The following is a 20,975-nucleotide window of genomic DNA, read 5'->3' on the forward strand; positions in this document are numbered from 1 at the left end:
CAGCTCTTCAACACATTTCATTGTGCTGTATGAGAGGATGGTCGCTTTACAGTTGACAGCACCGCTGTTCCTCTCAAGTGTTTGACACCTTGTTACCATTTTAAAGTAACGCACCACATGACTGAGGATCCTGTTTCATCACCGCACTAAGCATAAACCTGAATTTATAGAAACTGCGTAATTCATTTTTGCAGTAATTTTCAATTTTAAATGAACAGGTTGCGCCCCCCCCCCCAGTTACTCCTGTTGTTTATTGAATAGTAGCCTACAGTGTGCTACTGCTAAGTGCTTTTCATCTTTGCACTAACAGCTTTAAGGGCATTACAGCCAAGGAGGACATCATTTTCAGTAAAAGGAGTGCTGCAACCATGGTTACTGATCAGTTGACAGTGCCTTGTAACTCACTTAGTAATTTATATTCACATGGACCATCTGTGCGTTTTTCTTTTTATCCATGTTATTGCCCGTCACAGTTATTACCCTGCAATATACAGTTATAGCTATGCAGCAAAGAATCCTCAGCCTTTCTTCTGTAAAAATCAGTGTTTCACAAATTCCATAAAAGGTATGCTAATAATTACTGTAAACAGTTTGAATAAGCAGCATTTTACATTCTGATATTTACCTTTTACATTTATTGTGATGGGTTTTTTTTTACCTTCTCTATGTTGGTTCTTGTAATAATGGCACATTTACTTTCATAATGGCACTCGGAAAATGCTTCGCTTTATAACTAATAGTGACAGTCACTTTAACCTAGTTGTTCCTCTGTTATAGAGACAAATGAATGTTATATTACTGGCACAAACAGCTTGACTTTTGTTAAATTGAAGTTAATCAGTATACCACTGTGATTTGGAAGCTGTACATTGTTATATTTGAATACAAGGTTGTCTACATTATATAGTACCTATAATGTTTGCTTATTTTTCAACTTTGTTTCTAGTTTGTTTTCATAATGTCAACTGAATACAGCTTGTTAAATTTCTCTTCACTTTCTCCTTTAATAAACTCCAGTTTAAATTTGAAAATGGCTCAGAAACATCATTTTCCTGCAGACAGACAATAAGCTTTACACAATTTGATTCCGTTTAATTTATATAGCACCAAATCAAAACAACAGTTGTCTCAAGGCGCTTTATATTGTAAGGTAATGACCCTACAAAGAAAATAGAAAACACCAAAAATCCTATGGCCGCCTAGGAGCAAGCACTTTGGTGACAGTGGGAAGGAAAACTCCCTTTTAATAAGAAGAAACCTCCAGTAGAACCAGGCTTAGGGAGGGGCGACCATCTGCTGCAACTGTTTAGGGAGGAAGACGGGACAAAAACATGCTGTGGAGAGCCAGAAATGAATACTAACTAATAATTAAATGCAGAGAGGCATATAAACACATAGTGAGTGTTTATTCACTTACTAAGGCCACAGGCAAAAATATGTGGGTAACTGTGACAGCGAGCCAAATGGAACAATAATTTTTTTGTGTTCATTTCACTCAGCATAATCTTATTTGGGCATATGTGCCCCTAACTGGGGTGACTGTATGCCAGGTGGGAGAGCAGGTCATTTCTAATTGCAAGGTTGGTCCAGTCTGCATACCAAACATCCCTGAGCAAGACACTAAGCCCAAGTTACTTCTGGTGCATCCATTAAAGTATAAATGTGTGTGCATGTTGGACAGGAAGCACTTACCTAGAAAGAGCATAGGGGAAAAAAGTGCTTGTATGAATGGGTGAACTAGTTGTGTAAAGTGCTGAATAAGCGCAGAATAAGAACTAGTCCATTTACCATTGAAAAATAATGTAATTATGATGGTTACAGTTGTGATTAGAAATTTACATCTACTCATCATGGGCATGAATGACGCAGCAATTTGGGGCTTTTAATGATATCCTGTGAACAAGCCTATGATTGTAGAGAATACATCTTTAATGGCTTTACAAAAACAAAAACTGGTAGCACAAGCTTGGGATTTTCTCTAATCCACACAGGGTCAAAATATTACCGTCCCTTAGTAAGTTGCACTTCGACCAGACGCTTTCGGCAGACCTAAACAAGCTTCTGACATAATTCTGGCTGAATATTTGACCACTCTTGGCAGAAATGTAGACTTCATTTAAATTGGTTGGTTTCCTAGCTCTTAAGTTAACAAGAGCCAGGAAACAGGATTGAGCTCGGGGCTTTGGGAAGTCCCTTCTGGAAGCTAACCCCCCCCCCAGTTCAAATAAATAATTTAAAACAAAAAAATTACCATCACACGCATGCACCGTGATAAGTGAGTGCAAACATCTGACCACAACTTCATTCATAATTTACAATAAATGCGAATTATATATTTTCTTTAATTAAAACTGTTTTGGAGGATTTTAAACATCTTTAGATATTTATCCATCACGTAGAAGAGAAGTTTCTGAGTAGTCCCGCATTAATTCTACAGTAGCTACGGCAGATCCTAAATACAGAAGCAGAGCTGTGAACTTTCTTCATCCTGAATGAGTCCTGCAGCAGATGTCAGGCTCTGCTCCGACTTCTGATCTCATCATCATAGTGTCAGTTCGGGATTGAGGCCTGAAGAGGCAGAGAAAAATTCATTTCAAAAACAATTCTACACAACCACACCTCGGGTCGCTGCTGCGGACCTTCGGACAAGATTCTGCGGATGCGCTGACGCGAGTCCGACAGTCACGTTCCATTTCTCATCTCGCGAGAGTTCACTGCGCCCCCAAAAATTATGGACGTCGGTGGAAACGGTAGTGGGCTACCTGTAAACAATAAGCAGAGAGCTATGCTACCTAACAAAACCAGGGGCGAATTTACCCGCAATCAAAGAAAAGATTCAGAGGTACGTATCCAGATGTTTATGGTTGATTTCCAGCGTGTATTTTTTTTTAGCTAAAGAGACGAGGCCTTTCCTGCTGCTAGTGTAAAGTTAGCTAGCTCTGTCATTGTAGCACAATTAGTATTTCTAACATGATTCGGGAGTTAAGAGCAGCAAACGACCTTCATTACGGTGTTTGTACGTGTACCTAGCTGTACGGTGTTCCGTTTTTCCCCCCCGGTGTTAACACATTGAAAAGCGAGCAGGAGACAGCTAGCTGACGTTAGCCGGCTACAGGCCAGGCTTGTGTATGTGTCAGGAACCTAAGGACCTGTTGAAAACTGATTGTTTAGGTCCTGGTTAACGCATTTAATCTTTCTAATGCGACAGTCGGCTATTACAGTGTAATTTTACTGTATATATGCAAAATTGGTCACTCATTTGTGTGACGTTTAAAGAAAACAAGCTGAGTGTTTCCGTGTAGTGGTTTAAATAGCCACTGGAGACAGTCATAGTAGCACTGATTCCCTGTCTGCCTTGAAGAGGTGTATTATTTCCAGTCTTTTCTTAAAAGTAGGCTCACAGCGGCAATAGTAAATCCTCCTGTGTTTAGTTGTAATGCTTCATGATGGCAGCTTCAGTGTGTTACTGTTACTTTCAGTGTTGCAGCTGGTACACATGATATTGTTTATTGATTCATAAACTTTATATTACAAATCAGAGACTACATTAACTAGTCTGAAATGTAAATTATAGAATAAGAGATTATAGAGTTGTCAGTAACAGATGCTCAAATACAAGTTTATTACTACTACTATTGGTACACTCTTATAACAAACAGTGCCCAAAGCGGTTTATGTAACCAAAATATAGTGAGGTGTTAAAGTAACGGACATCAGCTGTGCACGGTGTTTATGGACAACTGAAAATATAATGACTGAGTGTGACAGAACTAAGTAAACCAACAGTGTCATGATGAAACTTTCCAAAGAGAGTAAGCAGACTGAAAGTGGAGGTTTTATAACCTTTACCACTCCCACCACTCAGGTGCAGCCAGTCTTAAACAGGACATAGTGCTATTACAGCAGTGTTTGATTGCATCTTATTTTTTACTTTGTGCTCCTGGTATACTTCGAACATTATTGCTTGTTGTTGCCAACTGGATGTTTTTATACCTTTATACCTTATACCGTGCTTTATAGGCACGTATAAAGTGGATAACATGCCTGATTAAAAAAAAAAAAATGTTAAAAGATGTAAGCTTTGTTAGAGAGTAGCTGCCAGCACAGAGGAGTGTTTCACCTGTAGCTAAATACTAAAATGTGGTGAAATGCAGCTAAATGCATTGATTCAAGTACTCTACAAAGGAAGATCATAGTGATTATGATGCACTGCTGTAGATAAAACAACCCAACAAAAATGTATAAGCTCAACCTCAAACGGTGTTATCAGCAGTAAAAAGCCTCAAAAGACATTAATGCGGGAGAAATATTAATCCAACAGTAAAATACTAACGGGGAACATTTTTACTACACACTTGAAGTACAACTTGCTGGCTTACACGTGTTAACGTAAGTGGGCTTTTAATCCAGAAGGTTTCCTAGTCAAATTTATTTTTTGATATTGTAAATTATCAAAATGCTACTTCCACCACTTTCTCTTAGCGAGAGTCACTTGGACATTTTGGTGCTTTGACTCTTGATGATGTTGTTGCTGTTGTTATGGAGAGTTTTGGAAAGGAAATTAAACACTTCTAACTAAATACCACCACTTATTAAATGAGAAAACAGTTTTTTATGTGCTTGTGTGTAGAGTTTGGGTAATGTGACTTCTTAACATCAGTCGGATGTGATTAAATTGGATTAATTACATTTTTTTTCTTTCTATCTAGTAACTCTCTTTCTAACCTCTGCGGTGTGTTGTGCACAGGGGCAGTCTGAGTTTCCAGATCTGGAGTTTGAATATTCGGACACAGATAAGTGGGCTGCAGAGCTGTCAGGTACGTGTGTGTAAGTGTGTGTGTGTGTGTCACACTTTAAGAACCTGTAACCACCTAATAATGTGTTCATATTACTTATGAACTCTTCATGTGTCTTGCAGAGCTTTACAGTTATACTGAAGGACCAGAGTTCACTCTTAATAGGAAGTGCTTTGAAGAGGAATTCAGAGTTCATGGTAAGCACTCAGAATATACATACACAGCCATACAAATAAAAGATGAAGCAAGTATGCATCGTAGTTTATTTTCTTCACCTCTGCTGTGCCTTAGTGGCTGATAAGAAGTGGACAGAGCTCGATGAAGCTCAGCACAGAGCTCACGCTATGCGCCTGTTGGACAGTCTTGAAGTCACTGCCCGGGAGAAGAGGCTGAAGGTTGCTAGAGCCATTCTCTACATGGCTCAGGGTCAGTCCATCACACATTTCCATGATTTCAAGTTAACTAGAAAATAGTTTGTCTTCATGTACTTCATGTACTGTCTTCTTTTTTCCTGTTTTTAGGGACCTTTGCTGAGTGCAGCTCTGAGGTGGAGGTACAGCACTGGATGAGATACAACATATTTCTGCTGCTCGATGTGGGGACCTTCTCTGCTCTGGTGGAACTGCTCAACATGGAGATTGAGTATGCTCTCCATCAATTTTTTTAGCCTTGCAGAAGTAAATGCCAATTAAAACAAAACAAAAAACAAAGAAGCCATTTTTTCCTACCACATAGCTTTCTGGAAGCATTTATTGATGTCCAAAGGTGCCATAAATCAGTCAGGATGCAATTTTACTTTAAATTTAGGACGGGGGAAACACATTATTTGTCTGTTGGTTTTTTTGTTTGTTTGTTTTTATTGTTTTTGTTTTTTTAAACTAATGAATTCACTCAGAATAAAAAAGAAGAATCACTGGTTGTCTGTGGTAGACTTCAGGTTAACCGCTTCCTGGTGTGCTGTCTGTGTTTCAGTAACAGTGCTGCCTGCAGCAGCGCTGTCAGGAAACCAGCCATCTCCCTGGCTGACAGCACAGATCTCAGGGTGCTGCTTAACATCATGTACATGATGGTGGAAACCATCCAACAGGACGACCCAGCCGACAAGCCCGAATGGATAACCATCAAGGAGACCTTCAGGACAGAACTGGGTAAATTTCATCAGAGTAGCTGAAGACTCATTGAGGTTATGTGCAGAATCAGCCTTGTAAATGAACCTGCTTCTCTGATCCAGGATCTCCTCTCTTCAACAACGAGCCCATTTCCGTTATGCTCTTTGGTATGGTTACCAAATTCTGCAGCGGTCATGCGCCTCACTTCCCCATGAAGAAAGTTTTGTTGCTGTTGTGGAAGAGCATACTGGTGAGAGACTCAAACATCAGCCTTTCACAGAGATACTGATATCCCAAAGAGTTTATCTTCATTTTCCTCCTAAATCCCATCTTATCTTCCAAAACCCTTCCTGTCTTCTGTTTCAGTTCACACTCGGAGGGTTTGAGCGGCTGCAGAGCATAAAGGTCCGTAAGAGAGAGGAACTGGGTCTCCCTCCTCTCCCGGAGGACAGCATCCGAGTCATTCGCAGCATGAGAGCGGCTTCTCCTCCTGCATCTGCATCTGACCTCATTGAGCAGCAACAAAAGCGGGCACGTCGTGAACACAAGGTAGTTATAGCTGCTACCATCAGGTTAAAGCCAGCTATAAGCAAAACACCTCAAAGTGGACTGTTATTCCAAATGCTTGTTACATGAACAGGGCAGCAGTGCTCTCGCAAACTTGTATTGGTGTGTACGATGGACTGTGTGCAGCAGCACACACTTTACAGCACCCATTCCCTCTTTGTGCAAACAAAATTGACAAATCCAGGAACGCGAGCACGAGCGAGGAAAAGATGACTGCAGTCCAAAAACAGCTAAATAAAGACATTATTATAATTAATAATAATAATAATGATGATGTTTTTTTAGAGCACCAGCTTGCATTATTGTTTCATTTAGATGACGAGCCTTCTGCTTACAATGTATTTATGCAATAATTTCTCTGCATTCAGTGGCTTCACAGATGTAATACTTGAGTAATTTTAGTATTTGCTTCGGTCTAGTTGTAATTATCTTGTAACTCAAACACAGGCGCTGATAAAACAGGATAACCTTGATGCATTCAATGAAAAGGATCCTTACAAGGCGGATGACTCACGAGAAGATGAAGATGACAATGATGACAATGATAACTCTATAGAAGCAGAAACTTTCCCTCTAGAGCGGGACGAAGTGATGCCTCCACCTATTCCTCATCCTCCATCGGAGAGGGTGTCCTTCCCAAAAGGTCTGCCGTGGGCTCCTAAAGTCAGGTACTGCTCAGTCTCACCAAACAGCAATGCTGAACTGTAATGATGTTAGTTCCTCCTTTATATCCACAAATATACAATTAAGACTTTTTTTGTTATTGATGTTACTGTTTTTGCTCCAACAGGGAAAAAGATATTGAAAACTTCCTAGAATCAAGTAGAAGTAAATTCATTGGTTACACTCTTGGAAGGTAGTGTTTTCTTCATTTTTTTAAGAGATGACAGTTAGCTTTTGTGCAGAAATATTGACATGTTAAGAACTGTTTATTTTGTGCACACATTACAGTGATACAGATACAGTGGTTGGATTACCCAGGCCAATTCACGAGAGCATCAAGACCTTAAAGCAGGTATTGCAGTATTTTGCACTGTACTTCATTGTTGGGATATTGAAGCATGGCTTAATTTCACACACCTGAAGTGTTCCTGAACCTTAATTTATTAAATGCTATCTTATTTTTCAGCACAAGTATGTCTCTATAGCTGAACTACAGATCATAAAGGAGGAGGAATTTCAGAAAACCCCTCTTTCTGGCGTAAGTATAAACAGATACAGTTTTATTAAAAGGAGATCTGTTGTGGTACCTCTCATTAGACTTCATTAAGGTTGGTTGGCATGGTTACTCAGTTCAGAATAATCCTTTTTTATCATATAATAATAATGGATTGGATTTATATAGCGCTTTTCAAGGCACCCAAAGCGCTTTACAATACCACTAATGGGCCTTGGTGCAGCCTCTTAGTTCATCTTCTATCTGAAACACATCTTTGTTCATTCATATCGTACACATCCATCAGCAGAAACAAATTGCCTGATGCCTGTCTGAAGCCTTTTGCACATACACTGACCTCATAATTTTAAACTCTGGCCATGCAGAAATTATTCTCACAGTAAGAATAATAGGTCCATTTTAATTATTCAGTTAAAGAAAAACACACAAAGTAAATTCTTCAACTCGACGTCTCTTGTTTTGTGTTTTTCTTCTTTCTTGTCGTCAGGGTGAAGAGGAAGTGGAAACGTGTGCCACCGAGCTGCTTTACCAGGGGATTCTGCCCAGTTTGCCTCAATACATGGTTAGTATTGTATGGTTTATATTGTGCTACTGTGGGACTACTCATACTACAGCTGTGGTAGAGTAAAAAGGCTTTAAAACCTGTAATTCTGTGTGAAAGCAACAACAGAGCAGGGTCTGCTCAGGGATGGCGATAAAGATTATTGCACAAATACTCTATTGCAGCACTTGTGTAAAGTGTTGTGTCACAGATCAGTGGTGTGCTGTTAGTTATACTAAAGCATTTAGTTAGATTTTACAAATTATACGCCGGATACATTTGAAGTACATAAATAAAACTCCAAGATTTAGAAACCTCAGTGTTGGCAGGCTGGATTTAAAGTGTTTAAATCACTCCATCATGCTTGGTCTCTCTGTAGATTGCTCTGCTGAAGATCCTGCTCGCTGCTGCTCCGACATCCAAAGCTAAAACCGACTCCATTAACATCCTGGCAGACGTGCTGCCGGAGGAGATGCCGTAAGTGCCTTGAGCCTGCCAGTTTCTTATCCACTGTGCCATTATGTGATAAAGAGGGAACATATGCTAACCGAGAGACATTTCCATTATCTAATGTACTCACATTTCAGGGTGAGTGCAGGTTTTCAGGTCATGCACACTTGTACATACAGAGCTGGAGCTGGTTTCACACTTGTTTTTTTTTTTAAACAAGGAGATGTGGTTTATGGGCAGGTTATTTTACCTGAGCATGTTTGAGAACAGTAGACTCTAAGATTGCTACGTTCTGATTTACAGGCAGGTGCTAGTTTTTACCTGCGAGCAGAACAGACTGAGGGTTATCTGACCTGATCTCTTCTGTCTGACCCTGCAGGACCACAGTGCTGCAAAGCATGAAACTTGGTGTTGATGTGAATCGGCACAAAGAGATCATTGTGAAAGCCATCTCTGCAATTCTGCTGCTTCTCCTGAAACACTTCAAACTCAACCACATCTACCAGGTGCGCACGCCACACACCTGTTTAACGTTGCACATTGTTATTATTCCAGTTTAAATTATAATTTTGAGTCACATCAAATATCAAAACATGGTAATAGAGATAAAACAGATTCACTCCCCTTCACGCTGCAGCAGGTTTAGTTTAACTCACGTTTATTTATTTACAGCCTTGATTCAAAAAAAGTGACCAAAATTTTTTTGCACGTCTCTTAAACTAAATTCTGTCCACTGTAGAAAACAGAAAACATATCAAATGTTTAAACTGAGACATTTTACTTGTGCATGAAAAGTATTAGTGGACACACTAAGAAAAGTCTAGAAAAGTAGGAAAGCAGAAACTGCTGGAGGTACATTTTACAACTAATTAGGTTAACTGACAACAGGTCATCAATGTGATTGGGTATAAAAAACAGCATCTTAGAGTTTATCAGAAGTAAAGATGGGAAGAGGTTAACCAATCTGCAAAAAACTGCATCTACAAATTGTGGAAAAAGTTCAGAATAATGTTCTTCAACATAAAACTGTGAAGACCAGGGCTATCTCATCATCTACAGTACATAATATCCAAAGATTCAGACCATCTGGAGGAATCTCTGTGCGCAAGGGATGAGGCTGATAGTCAGTACTGGATGGCTGTGATCTTCGGATCCTCAGGCATCGCTGCATTAAAAGCAGCCATGATGCTGTCAAGGAAACCTCATGGGCTCAGGAGCACATCCAGAAATTGTTGTCTGTAAACAGAGTTCACGGTGCCATCTGAAAATCTAGGTTGAAGCCTGATCAGGCAAAGATGAAGCCATAAGTGGACATGATCCAGAAACACTGCTGTCTTCTCCGGTGCTGGCTTCTTTAGATTGACATATGCTCCACGTCTGTTTCATGGAAGGAAAACTAAGACGCTAAACTGCAAACTGCAGCTATTAAAACTTCTATTAAAACTATGAAATTAAAATTCATAGTAGAAGAGTCTGGGTGCTGAACTGACCTGCCTGCAGTCCAGATTATTTACCAACTAAACAACTCAAAAACAAAAGATACCACAAAAAAGACCCAGGACGGCTGAGCAGGTAGAGTCATTTCCTCTCCCAAAAGTCCAGCAGCTGTTCTCCTCAGTTCCTCCTATCAAATTCAAAACCAGCTAATAATTTTCCTAAAATGGTACATTTATTGTCAATTTAAACGTTTGATATGCTTTCTGTGTTCTGAATAAAATCTGGGCTTATGAGGTTTTTGGGTCATTGCATTCTGTTTTTATTAAGTTTTAAAACAGGGAATTGGGTTAAAAAATAGTCTTAAAAATCCACTTAAATAAAAAAGGCACGTTTCTTCTTTTCTTAAACTTAAATAAATCCTAGATTATTTTCAGAGTTGAACAGTTGTTGTGTTAATCGTGAGTTCAGTAGTAACCAAAATACAAACTACATACATGTACTGATATAAAAACGAATCCTTGTGTAACTGCTGTCCCTCTGTGTGTGTGGTTGGTGTTCATAGTTTGAGTACATGGCTCAGCACTTGGTGTTTGCCAACTGCATCCCCCTCATTCTCAAGTTCTTCAACCAGAACATCATGTCTTACATCACAGCTAAGAACAGGTACTTTCAGTGTGGCGTTACATAACAAAGTCATGATTCCTGTTTGCAGTGCGCATCAATAAACTAAATGTACATGGCTCTGTATTTCACTACATTGACTTTACTTTTTTCTTCCTCAAAGCATTTCAGTACTCGACTTTCCGTACTGTGTGGTGCACGAGCTCCCAGAGTTAACCGCAGAGAGTTTGGTAATTTTACCCCCCTTGTTTCTGTTGTTTTGTTGTTGTTGACACGTGACTGTAGGATTTGGATGTTTACTGTGGACGATTTCTTTGTTACAGGAAGCGGGAGACAACAATCAGTTTTGCTGGAGGAATCTGTTTTCCTGTATTAACCTGCTGAGGATCCTCAACAAACTGACCAAATGGAAGCACTCCAGAACAATGGTGAGAGGACGTCACGTCACATTTGCTGTGACACACGAATCACGTATGAAAAGACAGGATATAACTCTCTGCTTTGATTTTTTTTTTCCTTGACATTTTCTGCCAGATGCTGGTCGTGTTTAAGTCGGCACCCATCCTGAAAAGGGCGCTGAAGGTCAAGCAGGCAATGATGCAGCTGTATGTCCTCAAGCTGCTCAAAGTGCAAACAAAATACCTCGGACGTCAGTGGAGGAAGAGCAACATGAAGACCATGTCTGCAATCTACCAGAAGGTCCGACATCGCCTGAATGACGACTGGGCGTACGGAAACGGTGAGAGGAAAATCTGAACAGCTTTCGTGCAGAATATACAACACTACACACAAACATAGGACAGCATTATTCAAGTATCATTCTAGAAAAAGTGGGGAGCAGGTGATATTTGAACACCATAAAATCCTTTTTATATTCAGAGAACCAGTCAAACCTGGAAGATTCTAGAAACATTGCTCAGAGATTTTGGTCCATGTTGACATGACAGCGTCACACAGTGACTCCACATTAATGTGAATCTCCCGGTCCACCACATCCCAGAGGTGTTGTGTTGGATTGTAAATAAAGAAATCTGGTGACTGTGGAGGCCATTTGAATTCAGTGAACTCATAGTCACGTTCAAGAAACCAGTTTTAGAGTTATGACATCGGTATGCTATCCTGCTTTAAGCAACAATTGAAAGATGGGTCATAAAGCGCTGTGGTCATAAAGCAATGGACACTAACATGTGTGTTGTTGCTGTTGATGGACAGCAACAATGCCATCCTTTACACCACTGCTGTGGTGTTTAAAGGATGCAGAGTTTAGTACTATGGGTTTCAAACTGTGCCAAGAAAATATTCCCCACGCCAGCACCACCAGCAGCAGTCTGAATTGTTGATAAAAGCACGATGGATTCATGCTGTTTATGGCAGATTGCAATAGCACCATCTGAAAATCGAATCATCAGACCAGCAGCTTCTCCACCCTTCTGTTGTCCAATGTTGGTGACCCTGTGGAAACTGTAGCCTCAGTTTCCCTTTCTTAGCTGACAGTAGTGACACCTGGTCTAGTCTTCTGCTGCTGTTGCACATTTTCTTCAAGGTTCTGTGTGTTGAACATTCAGAGATGCTCTTCTGCATACCTTGGCTGTCACGAGGGGTTACTTGAGTCACTGTTGCCTTTCTATGAGCTCAAAGAAGTCTGGCCATTCTTCTTTGACCTCTGACCTCTAAGAGAACTGCTGCTCACTGGAGATTTTCTCTTTTTTTGGACCATTCTCTGTAAACCCTGCCACGTGATTGGCTGATTAGATGTGTGTTAACGAGCTGTTAGACAGCAAATAAAGTGGCCGGCGAGTGTGCATTTAATAAATGTCATGAGTTGGGAAAAGTGCCGCAGACTGACTGAGGTGAGACAGCTGGTGTGTGAGTGAAAGATGAGCTGCACATTCAAAGTGTTTCGTGTTTCTCAGACCAGTCGTCTGTTCGCTGCATGAATGTTTCATGTGTTTGTCGCCTTTTTGAGACAAACCTGCTGTTTTGTTTTTATGTCCTAATGGAGATCAGGATTTGTGGGCTGCTGCAGATTGCTGTTACGCTCAGAGCAGACAAAATCCACTAACTTCCAGTTACTGTTTGTTTTGTGTGAGCAGATCTGGACGCTCGTCCGTGGGACTTCCAGGCCGAGGAGTGCGCTCTACGAGCCAACATCGAGCGCTTCAACAGCCGCCGCTACGACAAGAGCCACAGCAATCCCGACTTCCTGCCTGTGGACAACTGTCTGCAAAGTGTTCTGGGCCAACGAGTGGACCTGCCCGAGGACTTCCAAATGAACTACGACCTTTGGCTGGAGAGGGAAGTCTTCTCCAAACCTATTTCCTGGGAAGAACTGCTACAGTGAGACTCGACCACCGTCAACATTCTTGTAGTTTATTCTTGTTTTTTTTGTTTTTTAAACAGTTTCAGTCAGGTGTTCAGATGAAGCACCACCAGTGCTCTCACTGATCAACAGAACTCTTCTCTGAACAGAACATTATGCTACACATTCTGTATAGACTGAAGGTGACGGATGGATTTTATTCTCAGTTTCCAGCATGGAGGAGTGTTGTCGGGGGTCCTGCTAAATGCTTTTGGTGTTTGAACTTTTGCCTTTTGAGAAATTTTGCATTGTTATGATTTCTGTGTAGTTTTTAGCCAAAAAAAGATCATCCTTTTGTACTTAGGTTCTCTGAAACTTTTCTTGCCTCGTTCCCAGTTTTTTAATGAAATAGATGATAATGACCTCAGTGCTAAAACTCCATTTGTGGACTTGAACTCTTCTCCTTCTTTACATTACAGATATTTCCTCTGTGTGCCTCTTACCTGCTACTGTAGGTTCGCAACTCACCAGGAAGCACTACATGACCACACTTTCACTTTTAAGTTTAAATAGAGTATTCATTTTAGGTATTAAGTGTTAGGCCAGGCTCAGCACAGTGAATACATGAATAAAACATTCCTCGTTCCATCTCACGAGTTCTTCATCTTCAGAGAGAGGGAAGGAAAGGTCAGGATTTCTTTATGTACACTCATGATAGTCGGATCATTGCTCCTTTAACAGTTGGACCTTTTTGTTGCCCTGCTGGATTTTCAGGATGATATCATATCTGTTTTGCCTGACTAAGTGCTTTTGCTCTGAGACCATCAATGAGGCTGAATGGACATTAAAATCCCAGTCTAGACAAAAAACAAACAAACAAGAAGCTCGTCAGCACCTTCGTCTTCTTTGCTGTGCACACACCTGCGCTGTGTGTGTTGGATCTTGTGAAAGAAAAGAGTGTTTCTGGTCTCATAAATGTGGTTCTTGTTGCCTGGTTTTATTCATCAGACGGCTGTTTTTGAACAGAAGGGTACAACTGAATTTAAATTGCCAGTTACAGAACTGTTATACTTCTACATCTTTTTCAGATATGAGTTTCTTTGTTTTATTTAAACATTCAGGAAATGAAAGTACATGTAAATTACAAAGCTTATTTATCACTGCTTTTCTTTGTTTTATGTTTACCTAAATACTGTAATAAAGACATTCATGTTGGATTTATTTGTCCTTTCTGAAGGTTGTTGTTTACATTTGTCTGGTCTTTGAGATTCAAACAGCCAGTGTGGAGGAGACACGGACTCCGCCTTCCTTTTTACAAGAATTTCAAAAGTTTTAGTCACTCCCACACACAAACACACACTTGTGAGTCATTTGTGCAGGAAACGAAACTAAACTTGTGACAGCCCGCCTTTTTTCCACAGAGACATGGCGGAGCGTAACATTCTTGCGAAGATGAACCACCTCTGCTGTCAAATTTGCAGAAACCTTCTCAGGAATCCTGTGATGATTCCATGCGGACACAACTTTTGCATGCGCTGCATCCAGGACCAATGGGATTGCGACCCGCTGAGGAACAGTCTCTGCAGGTGCCCCGAATGTAAATATGAGTTTCCATCCAGACCTCAGCTGATCAAGAACACAACTCTAGCTGAGGTGGTGAGAGAGACAGAAATGAGTTGTAATAAGGAGCAGCAGTCCTCAGAAGGGAATCGGAGAGTCCTGAAGAGACCCCGGAGCTGTGCAGAAACATCAGAGAGCACTTCGTGTGGGAAACACAACAAGCCCCTGGAGGTTTACTGCTGCACAGATAAGCAGATCATATATGCACAGTGTGCTTCAGCTGAGCATGGAGGACACAGGATCGGGTTGGTGAAGGAGGAACGGAGGCAGAAGGAGGTACTTAAAACAAGATAAAAAAAGGTGCAAATCCTACTTGAAAGCTCAAATTTGCAGGAAGAAGAAACTGAAGGAAGCGTCTCCTGGAAAGCTTTTGGTGAATTAGCCCAGGAGTCAATTCATGCAGTCTTATGGCATAATACTAGACCTTCTAGCACTTAATATTTCCAACTCCAGATTTAGTTTTGAAACGACAATGCAGCGACATAGCTGACTATAACAAAAATATTACAAGAACATGTTTTCTCTTTGGGTAAATCCAGGAAACTGTCATTAACCAATTGCTCATGATTTCCTGCAACTTCAAGATTGCTGACAATGTTTTATATCCTGGTGGATATTTGGAAACTTTTGCATATCTTGTGATTTATATATATGTACAATGATTTTAGCCATGTAGCTGAGATGAAAGCAAAGTGCACGCTGCATCTAAGGCACACAGATCGACGATTCAAACTTCAACATAAGCCTAAAAAAATGAATAATTGCTGAAACTAAGTTTCGATTGGAAGTGAGGGGAGGAAAACAGGAGAAAAGACACCCTGTGGAACGAAAACAGAGGCTGATGATAACTATTATAATTATTAAATGCAGGATGGTGTATAAACACATAGTGAGTGAAAAAGAAACACGGTGTATTATGGGAAGCCCCCAGTAGAACAGACCGACTGCAGAATAACTAAAGGAAGATTCATGGTTATCTGATCCAAATCTATTGATAATCCCTTATCAACAAGGGACGTTTTAAGCCTAATTTTAAAAGTAGATGGGCTGTCTGTATTTCAGACAGGTGACATTTCCACTTTATTTGGTTAAACAAAGCATTCCTGAGTACTGGGACAGCCTTACAAAACATTCAAATGACTTACAGCATCGACCCAGTTTTAGACAAAGATGCATTTGATTCATACAAATGTAAAAAGTGCCATCCAGGAAAAAACTAACAAAATCTAAACAAATTATGTGTTTGCTTCCAACTAACACATTCTGAAGAAGGAACTTAAGGACATGCAGACAAAGTTCAAGCAGACTCTTCAGAAGCAAGAAAGAAAAAGAGAGATGATGGGGGAGATGCTCGGACAGATTCAGGTGAGGGGAACATGTGACCAAAAAGTTATGTTGTCTGAAGTGTTTGTAGTGTGTCACCCACTCACATGTGTATCAAACAGGACGAGGCGAGAAAAACAGAAGCCTTCTGTGAAAGCGTCATAGTGGGTGCCATCGACTCCCTTCAGAAACATTACCTGTCAGTGAAGGAAGTGATTGCAGCTCAGGAGGAGGCGGCTGCAGCTCAGGTTCGCATCTCGCTGAAGAGCCTGGAGGAGGAGGTGAAGCAGATGAAGGAGAGGGATGCTAAGCTGGACCGCCTGGCACAGACTGAGAGCCACATCCGTTTCCTGCAGGTATACTCCCAACACAGCGCTGGAAACGTCGCCTGTTTCTGAGTGACGGGTCGTATCCTAAACTTCTCCCCTCCATCCTCACAGAAATGGCCCTCTCTGAAGCTCCTCTGTGACCACTCGTTCCAGGAGCTTTCAGAGGATCCACTCCTCCACTTTGAGCTCACAAAGAGAGCCGTTGAGCATCTTGGGAAGCAACTGGAGGAATTCTGTGACAAAGAATTTGCCTCAATCTGTAACACTGGTATGTGTCGTTATGTGGAAAACATCTCTCTTTAATTATAAGAATGTAAGAATATCTATGTCCATGCGTATGACAGCTGATGGTGAGAAGCAGCAGGAATCAGCATCAGAGATGGAGGAAGATGATGTCCAGCGAAGAAGTGAAGCCAGCGTCTCACAGCCCCATGGTTTGTACTTCAAACAGTTTCCAGAACAATTTTAATATTATCTTACAATTGTGGTCAGAAGTTTACACCCACTCGTCATCATGGACATGACCGTCATGCTAATTTTGGGTTTTTAATGGTTTCTTTAAACTGTTGTTCAGCACACATCTTTAATGGCTTTGAGAAACAAGAATCGAAGGGAGAAGTTTGAATATATTTTGGATTTCTTTAATTCACACAGAGTCAAAAGTATACATACAGGCTCAAATATATTAACCAGCCCCCAATAATATTTTGTTAAATGTCCCTTAGTAAATTATCCATCAACAAGCTTCTGGGAGAATTCTGGCTGATTGCTCTTCTTGGCAGAACTGGGTGAATTCATTTAAATTGGCTGGTTTCCTGTTAAAAGACCCTGCTTTTAAGCAAAGTCCACTGAATTTCCAATAGGGTTAAAGTTGGGCTCAGAAGCTTACTTTGAGCCTCCTTCAGTCTTTCCAAAACCAGCTGTGATGTGTGTTGTCCTCATTGTCCAGATTATTTGACATTAGGTTGAAGAATTTGCAGGTAGTCCTGCTCCTTATTCCATCCATTTTATGATGTACCAGTGACACGTTTATACAGGAAAACATCTGTCGTTTAAAAGGTTTTATTTGCTTCAGCAGTTGAAATTACAAGTTTACAGCACTGGACTTTGATGTGAACTCAGCCATCTGCTTCACACAGAGGATGACCCTCAGAGTGGGCAGTCCAGTTTTATACTACAACAAAAACACGTATTATTATGAAAGCGGAAGCGACGTGGCAGTCCTGCGACTCTTCTCCTCTCTTTGTTCCCAGCTGACCTCGTCTTGCATCTTCTCCTCTTCCTGGAAAAATAAGACAGAAAGAAAACACCTCCCTGCCTAGCCTTGATTTTTAATATTATTTAGCAATCCTAAGGCTACTGATTCCACTTATTATCTAAGTTCGGGACATTCTGTTCGGACTCCCTTGGCCCAGAAAATATAATCTGGACTTCTAACCAGTTATGATGTGTAAGCATGCTTTGCAAAACCCTCTGCACTTCTACATGTCAATCACGATAATTCAATTCATAGCGCTGAATGAAGCTTTCGACCCGTAATTCATGGAGTGCCTGATACCAGTACTACTGCTAAAAATAGCCCCAGAGCATGATTCGGAGATGGTACAGTGTTCTTCGGTTTAAAAGCCTCACCACTATTCCTCCAGATACACCTCATGTCATTGTGGCCAAAAAAGTCTGTCTTTATCTTGTCTGACTATAAAACTCGTCCATGTGAGCAGCAGCAAATTTTAGTCCAGCTTGAACGTGGAGCAGGGTCTTCTTTCTTGTTTGGCACCCTTCTACATGCCAGTGTAAAAATCATTTCACCTTGGACAGGGGTGCTGGCAGTTCACAGTTGATGGCAGGTTTGAGTTGGTGGTTCCTGGGTTGTTCCTCAACATCCTTAAACATGTCCTCTCATCTGAGGGTCAAAGTTTGAGTCTTCTTCCACACCTTGGCAAAATGGTGACACATCTGAATAACTTGTACTTACAGGCCAGTTTCAGGGTCCCTGTATTGTTTAATGATGCAGCAGAGACGCTCACTGATGCTCTGATGTCGTCTCCCGTGTCTCTTTACAGCTAGCAGGCCTCTGGCTAAACAGAAAGTTGAGCCTAAAACCAGAGAAGAGTTCCTGCAATGTAAGTTTATCTTCCAACCTGCTCTCACCATGACTTTACCCACACACAGACTCATCCAACCACAGCTGTCTTCTTAGAATTCAGTCCTTAAATGTTCTCTTCATTATCTCAGATGCGTGTGAGCTCTCTCTGGACCCCACGACAGCTCACGAGGACCTGGTTATTTTGAAAGGAGGGAAGATGGTTAAGCTGTGCAATGAGAGGTCCAAGAATCCTAGTGTTCGTAACCCAGAGAAGTTTATACATCGGCGGCAGGTGCTGTGCAGGGAGGGACTGCAAGCTGACTGCTACTATGAGGTAGAGGTGAAAGGAGACAAAGCAGAGATCGCTCTAACCTACAAAGGAATAGACAGAAAATCCCGCACTACACTGTCAGCCTTTGGGGCCAATGCAAATTCCTGGAGTCTGGATCTATCTAAACATTACTCTGTGAGCCACAATTCTGACAGCATCCAGCTCACTACACCACCCCGTCATCACAGGGTTGGAATTTATCTTAAATTTCAAACCGGAACTTTGTCTTTCTATGAGGTGTCGGACAGTATGAACTTCCTGTACAAGGTTGAAGCCGAGTTCAGAGAGCCGCTGTATCCCGGATTCTGGCTCGGAGAGAAATGTTGCATCAGGATCTGTGATCTGAGACAGAGCCAACTGTAAAAGAACCGAAGAGGACTGCAAACAGCTTCTTTCTACTTAAAGGGAAATTAAAAATAATATGTATAGATTGCTGTATAGATTGCACAGTGCACTGACATGTCTGTTTCCTATGATGTGTGGGGTGGTTGATAACTCTGCAGTATATGAAGCCCAAATTGCCTATATGTGTAAGTTTGTATAAATTCAATAGTATAAAATTGCGTTTTTATTCATGTTGGACATGTTTTACTGTGGATAGAGTGCTGAATGTAGAAGAATGCCTTGTTTCTACGTAACCTCCGAAGGCAGGATTTAGCAAGTACATATAGTTGAGGGTATATATGTATATTCTGTTTCTATTTAACATTGCTTTGTGAAATTACTGTGTCCAGAAGAGGGCGCCATGTGTCTGCGGTTTGCCTAATAGCCTTGTATGGAATTTCAGTCAAGTCAATATTAAAGAACTAAATAAACAAGTGGACAAATAGAAATATAATTAAATGAATCCTGAAATATTTTTCTAATTAAGAAAATGAATAAAAATAGAGGCCGTCTCTCTTGATTGCCCACTTCAGGGTGGGAGAAACACCCCTGAACTGCGTTATGATTGTTGATGTAACATAGTTTGCTTACCAGAGGGCCCTCTGAGCTCTTCCCTGTTGGTAACACCAGAACACTCAGCGGGAAATTAGTAATAAATTAGTCATCTATGACTTGTTGACACAATAAAACAAGATTTATTTAAACTGCATTGCCATATATTATCTCAGTAAGGCTCATAAATACGTCCACATAACAAACGTTTTGGAAATCTGTCTAACGCATTAGCTGATATATTGGACTTATAAATCACCACATATTGGTGCTGGTCTTAATAATCCTCTGTTGGTCCAGCTTTACTCAAGTACTCTGTATTTAAAATGCATGTTTGATTAAGGATGATGGATTTAACAGTGTGGTTAAAGGGAGATAATTTAATCTAGCAGGCAGGGAAATTGTGTAGATTTTATATTGCAGTGCTGGTTGGTGAGAGTCTCGAGGAGATTGTCAATAGTCTGCATTTGAACTCATTGTCTAATCTTCCTGTTCTGCTCGGTATGGCAGAATAGACTGTTTGGTCCTTATCTTTTTATTAATTGCTAATTCTGCATATTAAAACTGTGTGTCGTGTTTTAAAGTCTATGGTGATTATTTAAAAGGCTCTGACTCTAAAAACAGTTCTTTATATATTGATTCTACCAGTTGAACCTGGTTACTAGTGTTTGTTGATGATGTGAGTGCTGATGGAAGCAGCAGGATGAGTCCTGAAGTGTACAGGGCTATACTCTCTGCGCGTATTATTGAGACAATCGCTTCACAGTGTGAATGGATAATGACCCAAAACATAATGTTCAAGCAACCCAAAAGGCAAATAAATAAATGAGGACTGGCTGTGTCAGTCATGTGATCTCAGCTAGAGTACGACTGATATGGGATTTTTGATACCGATATGCGGCGGTTTAAAAAATCGGTTTAAAAAACTATATTTAAACAGACAGATTTCCCTAACATTTGTTATGTCTAGTTATATATGAGTGCTTACTAACATAATAAAGCAATACAGTTTAAAAATACTTGTGGATAACTCATTTACACCCGACTCTGCTCTGGTCTGTAGTCGCGTTTATGTTCCAGACACGTGTTGCCAACAGGGAAGTTGAAGAGCCGAAACAAACTATGTAACATCAACACTCCCAGCGTTGCAGGTCATCTCTTCTTCACTTTTAAAATGTTCATTTATCGGCTGTAATAAATGCTGACACTGATATCTCTAGAAAATAGTACTGGCTGATGTATCGATCACCACCAACATCTGATAAATCATGTTTACTTTGACCGAGAATGAATTTAAACCAAAAAAGTCCAGAAACGTCACAGCAGCTTGTCCACTCTTTATTAGAATAATTT

The 20,975-nt window shown here is 40.6% G+C and overlaps 2 protein-coding genes across 2 annotated transcripts; both read left to right on the forward strand.

Moving 5' to 3' along the window:
* The first annotated feature begins 2,673 nt into the window (after positions 1-2,673).
* strip1 (striatin interacting protein 1) lies at positions 2,674-14,214 on the forward strand. The gene is made up of 20 exons (XM_040028667.1): positions 2,674-2,842; positions 4,748-4,817; positions 4,919-4,993; positions 5,088-5,222; positions 5,318-5,438; positions 5,769-5,944; positions 6,028-6,155; positions 6,272-6,454; positions 6,920-7,140; positions 7,263-7,328; positions 7,424-7,487; positions 7,602-7,673; positions 8,137-8,211; positions 8,570-8,667; positions 9,020-9,146; positions 10,640-10,740; positions 10,862-10,928; positions 11,022-11,126; positions 11,233-11,437; positions 12,792-14,214. The coding sequence occupies exons 1-20, from the start codon at positions 2,732-2,734 to the stop codon at positions 13,037-13,039; spliced, it is 2,448 nt and encodes an 815-aa protein (XP_039884601.1). The 5' UTR covers positions 2,674-2,731; the 3' UTR covers positions 13,040-14,214.
* A 122-nt stretch (positions 14,215-14,336) lies between these two features.
* LOC120731587 (tripartite motif-containing protein 16-like protein) lies at positions 14,337-20,205 on the forward strand. Its single transcript, XM_040028670.1, has 7 exons — positions 14,337-14,893; positions 15,887-15,982; positions 16,063-16,296; positions 16,381-16,537; positions 16,614-16,703; positions 18,333-18,392; positions 18,505-20,205. The coding sequence occupies exons 1-7, from the start codon at positions 14,423-14,425 to the stop codon at positions 19,047-19,049; spliced, it is 1,653 nt and encodes a 550-aa protein (XP_039884604.1). The 5' UTR covers positions 14,337-14,422; the 3' UTR covers positions 19,050-20,205.
* Positions 20,206-20,975: the final 770 nt, after the last annotated feature.

This window comes from Simochromis diagramma, unplaced genomic scaffold, assembly GCF_900408965.1.
Source record: "Simochromis diagramma unplaced genomic scaffold, fSimDia1.1 OVJJ01000483.1, whole genome shotgun sequence".
In the NCBI taxonomy this organism is placed as follows: domain Eukaryota; kingdom Metazoa; phylum Chordata; class Actinopteri; order Cichliformes; family Cichlidae; genus Simochromis; species Simochromis diagramma.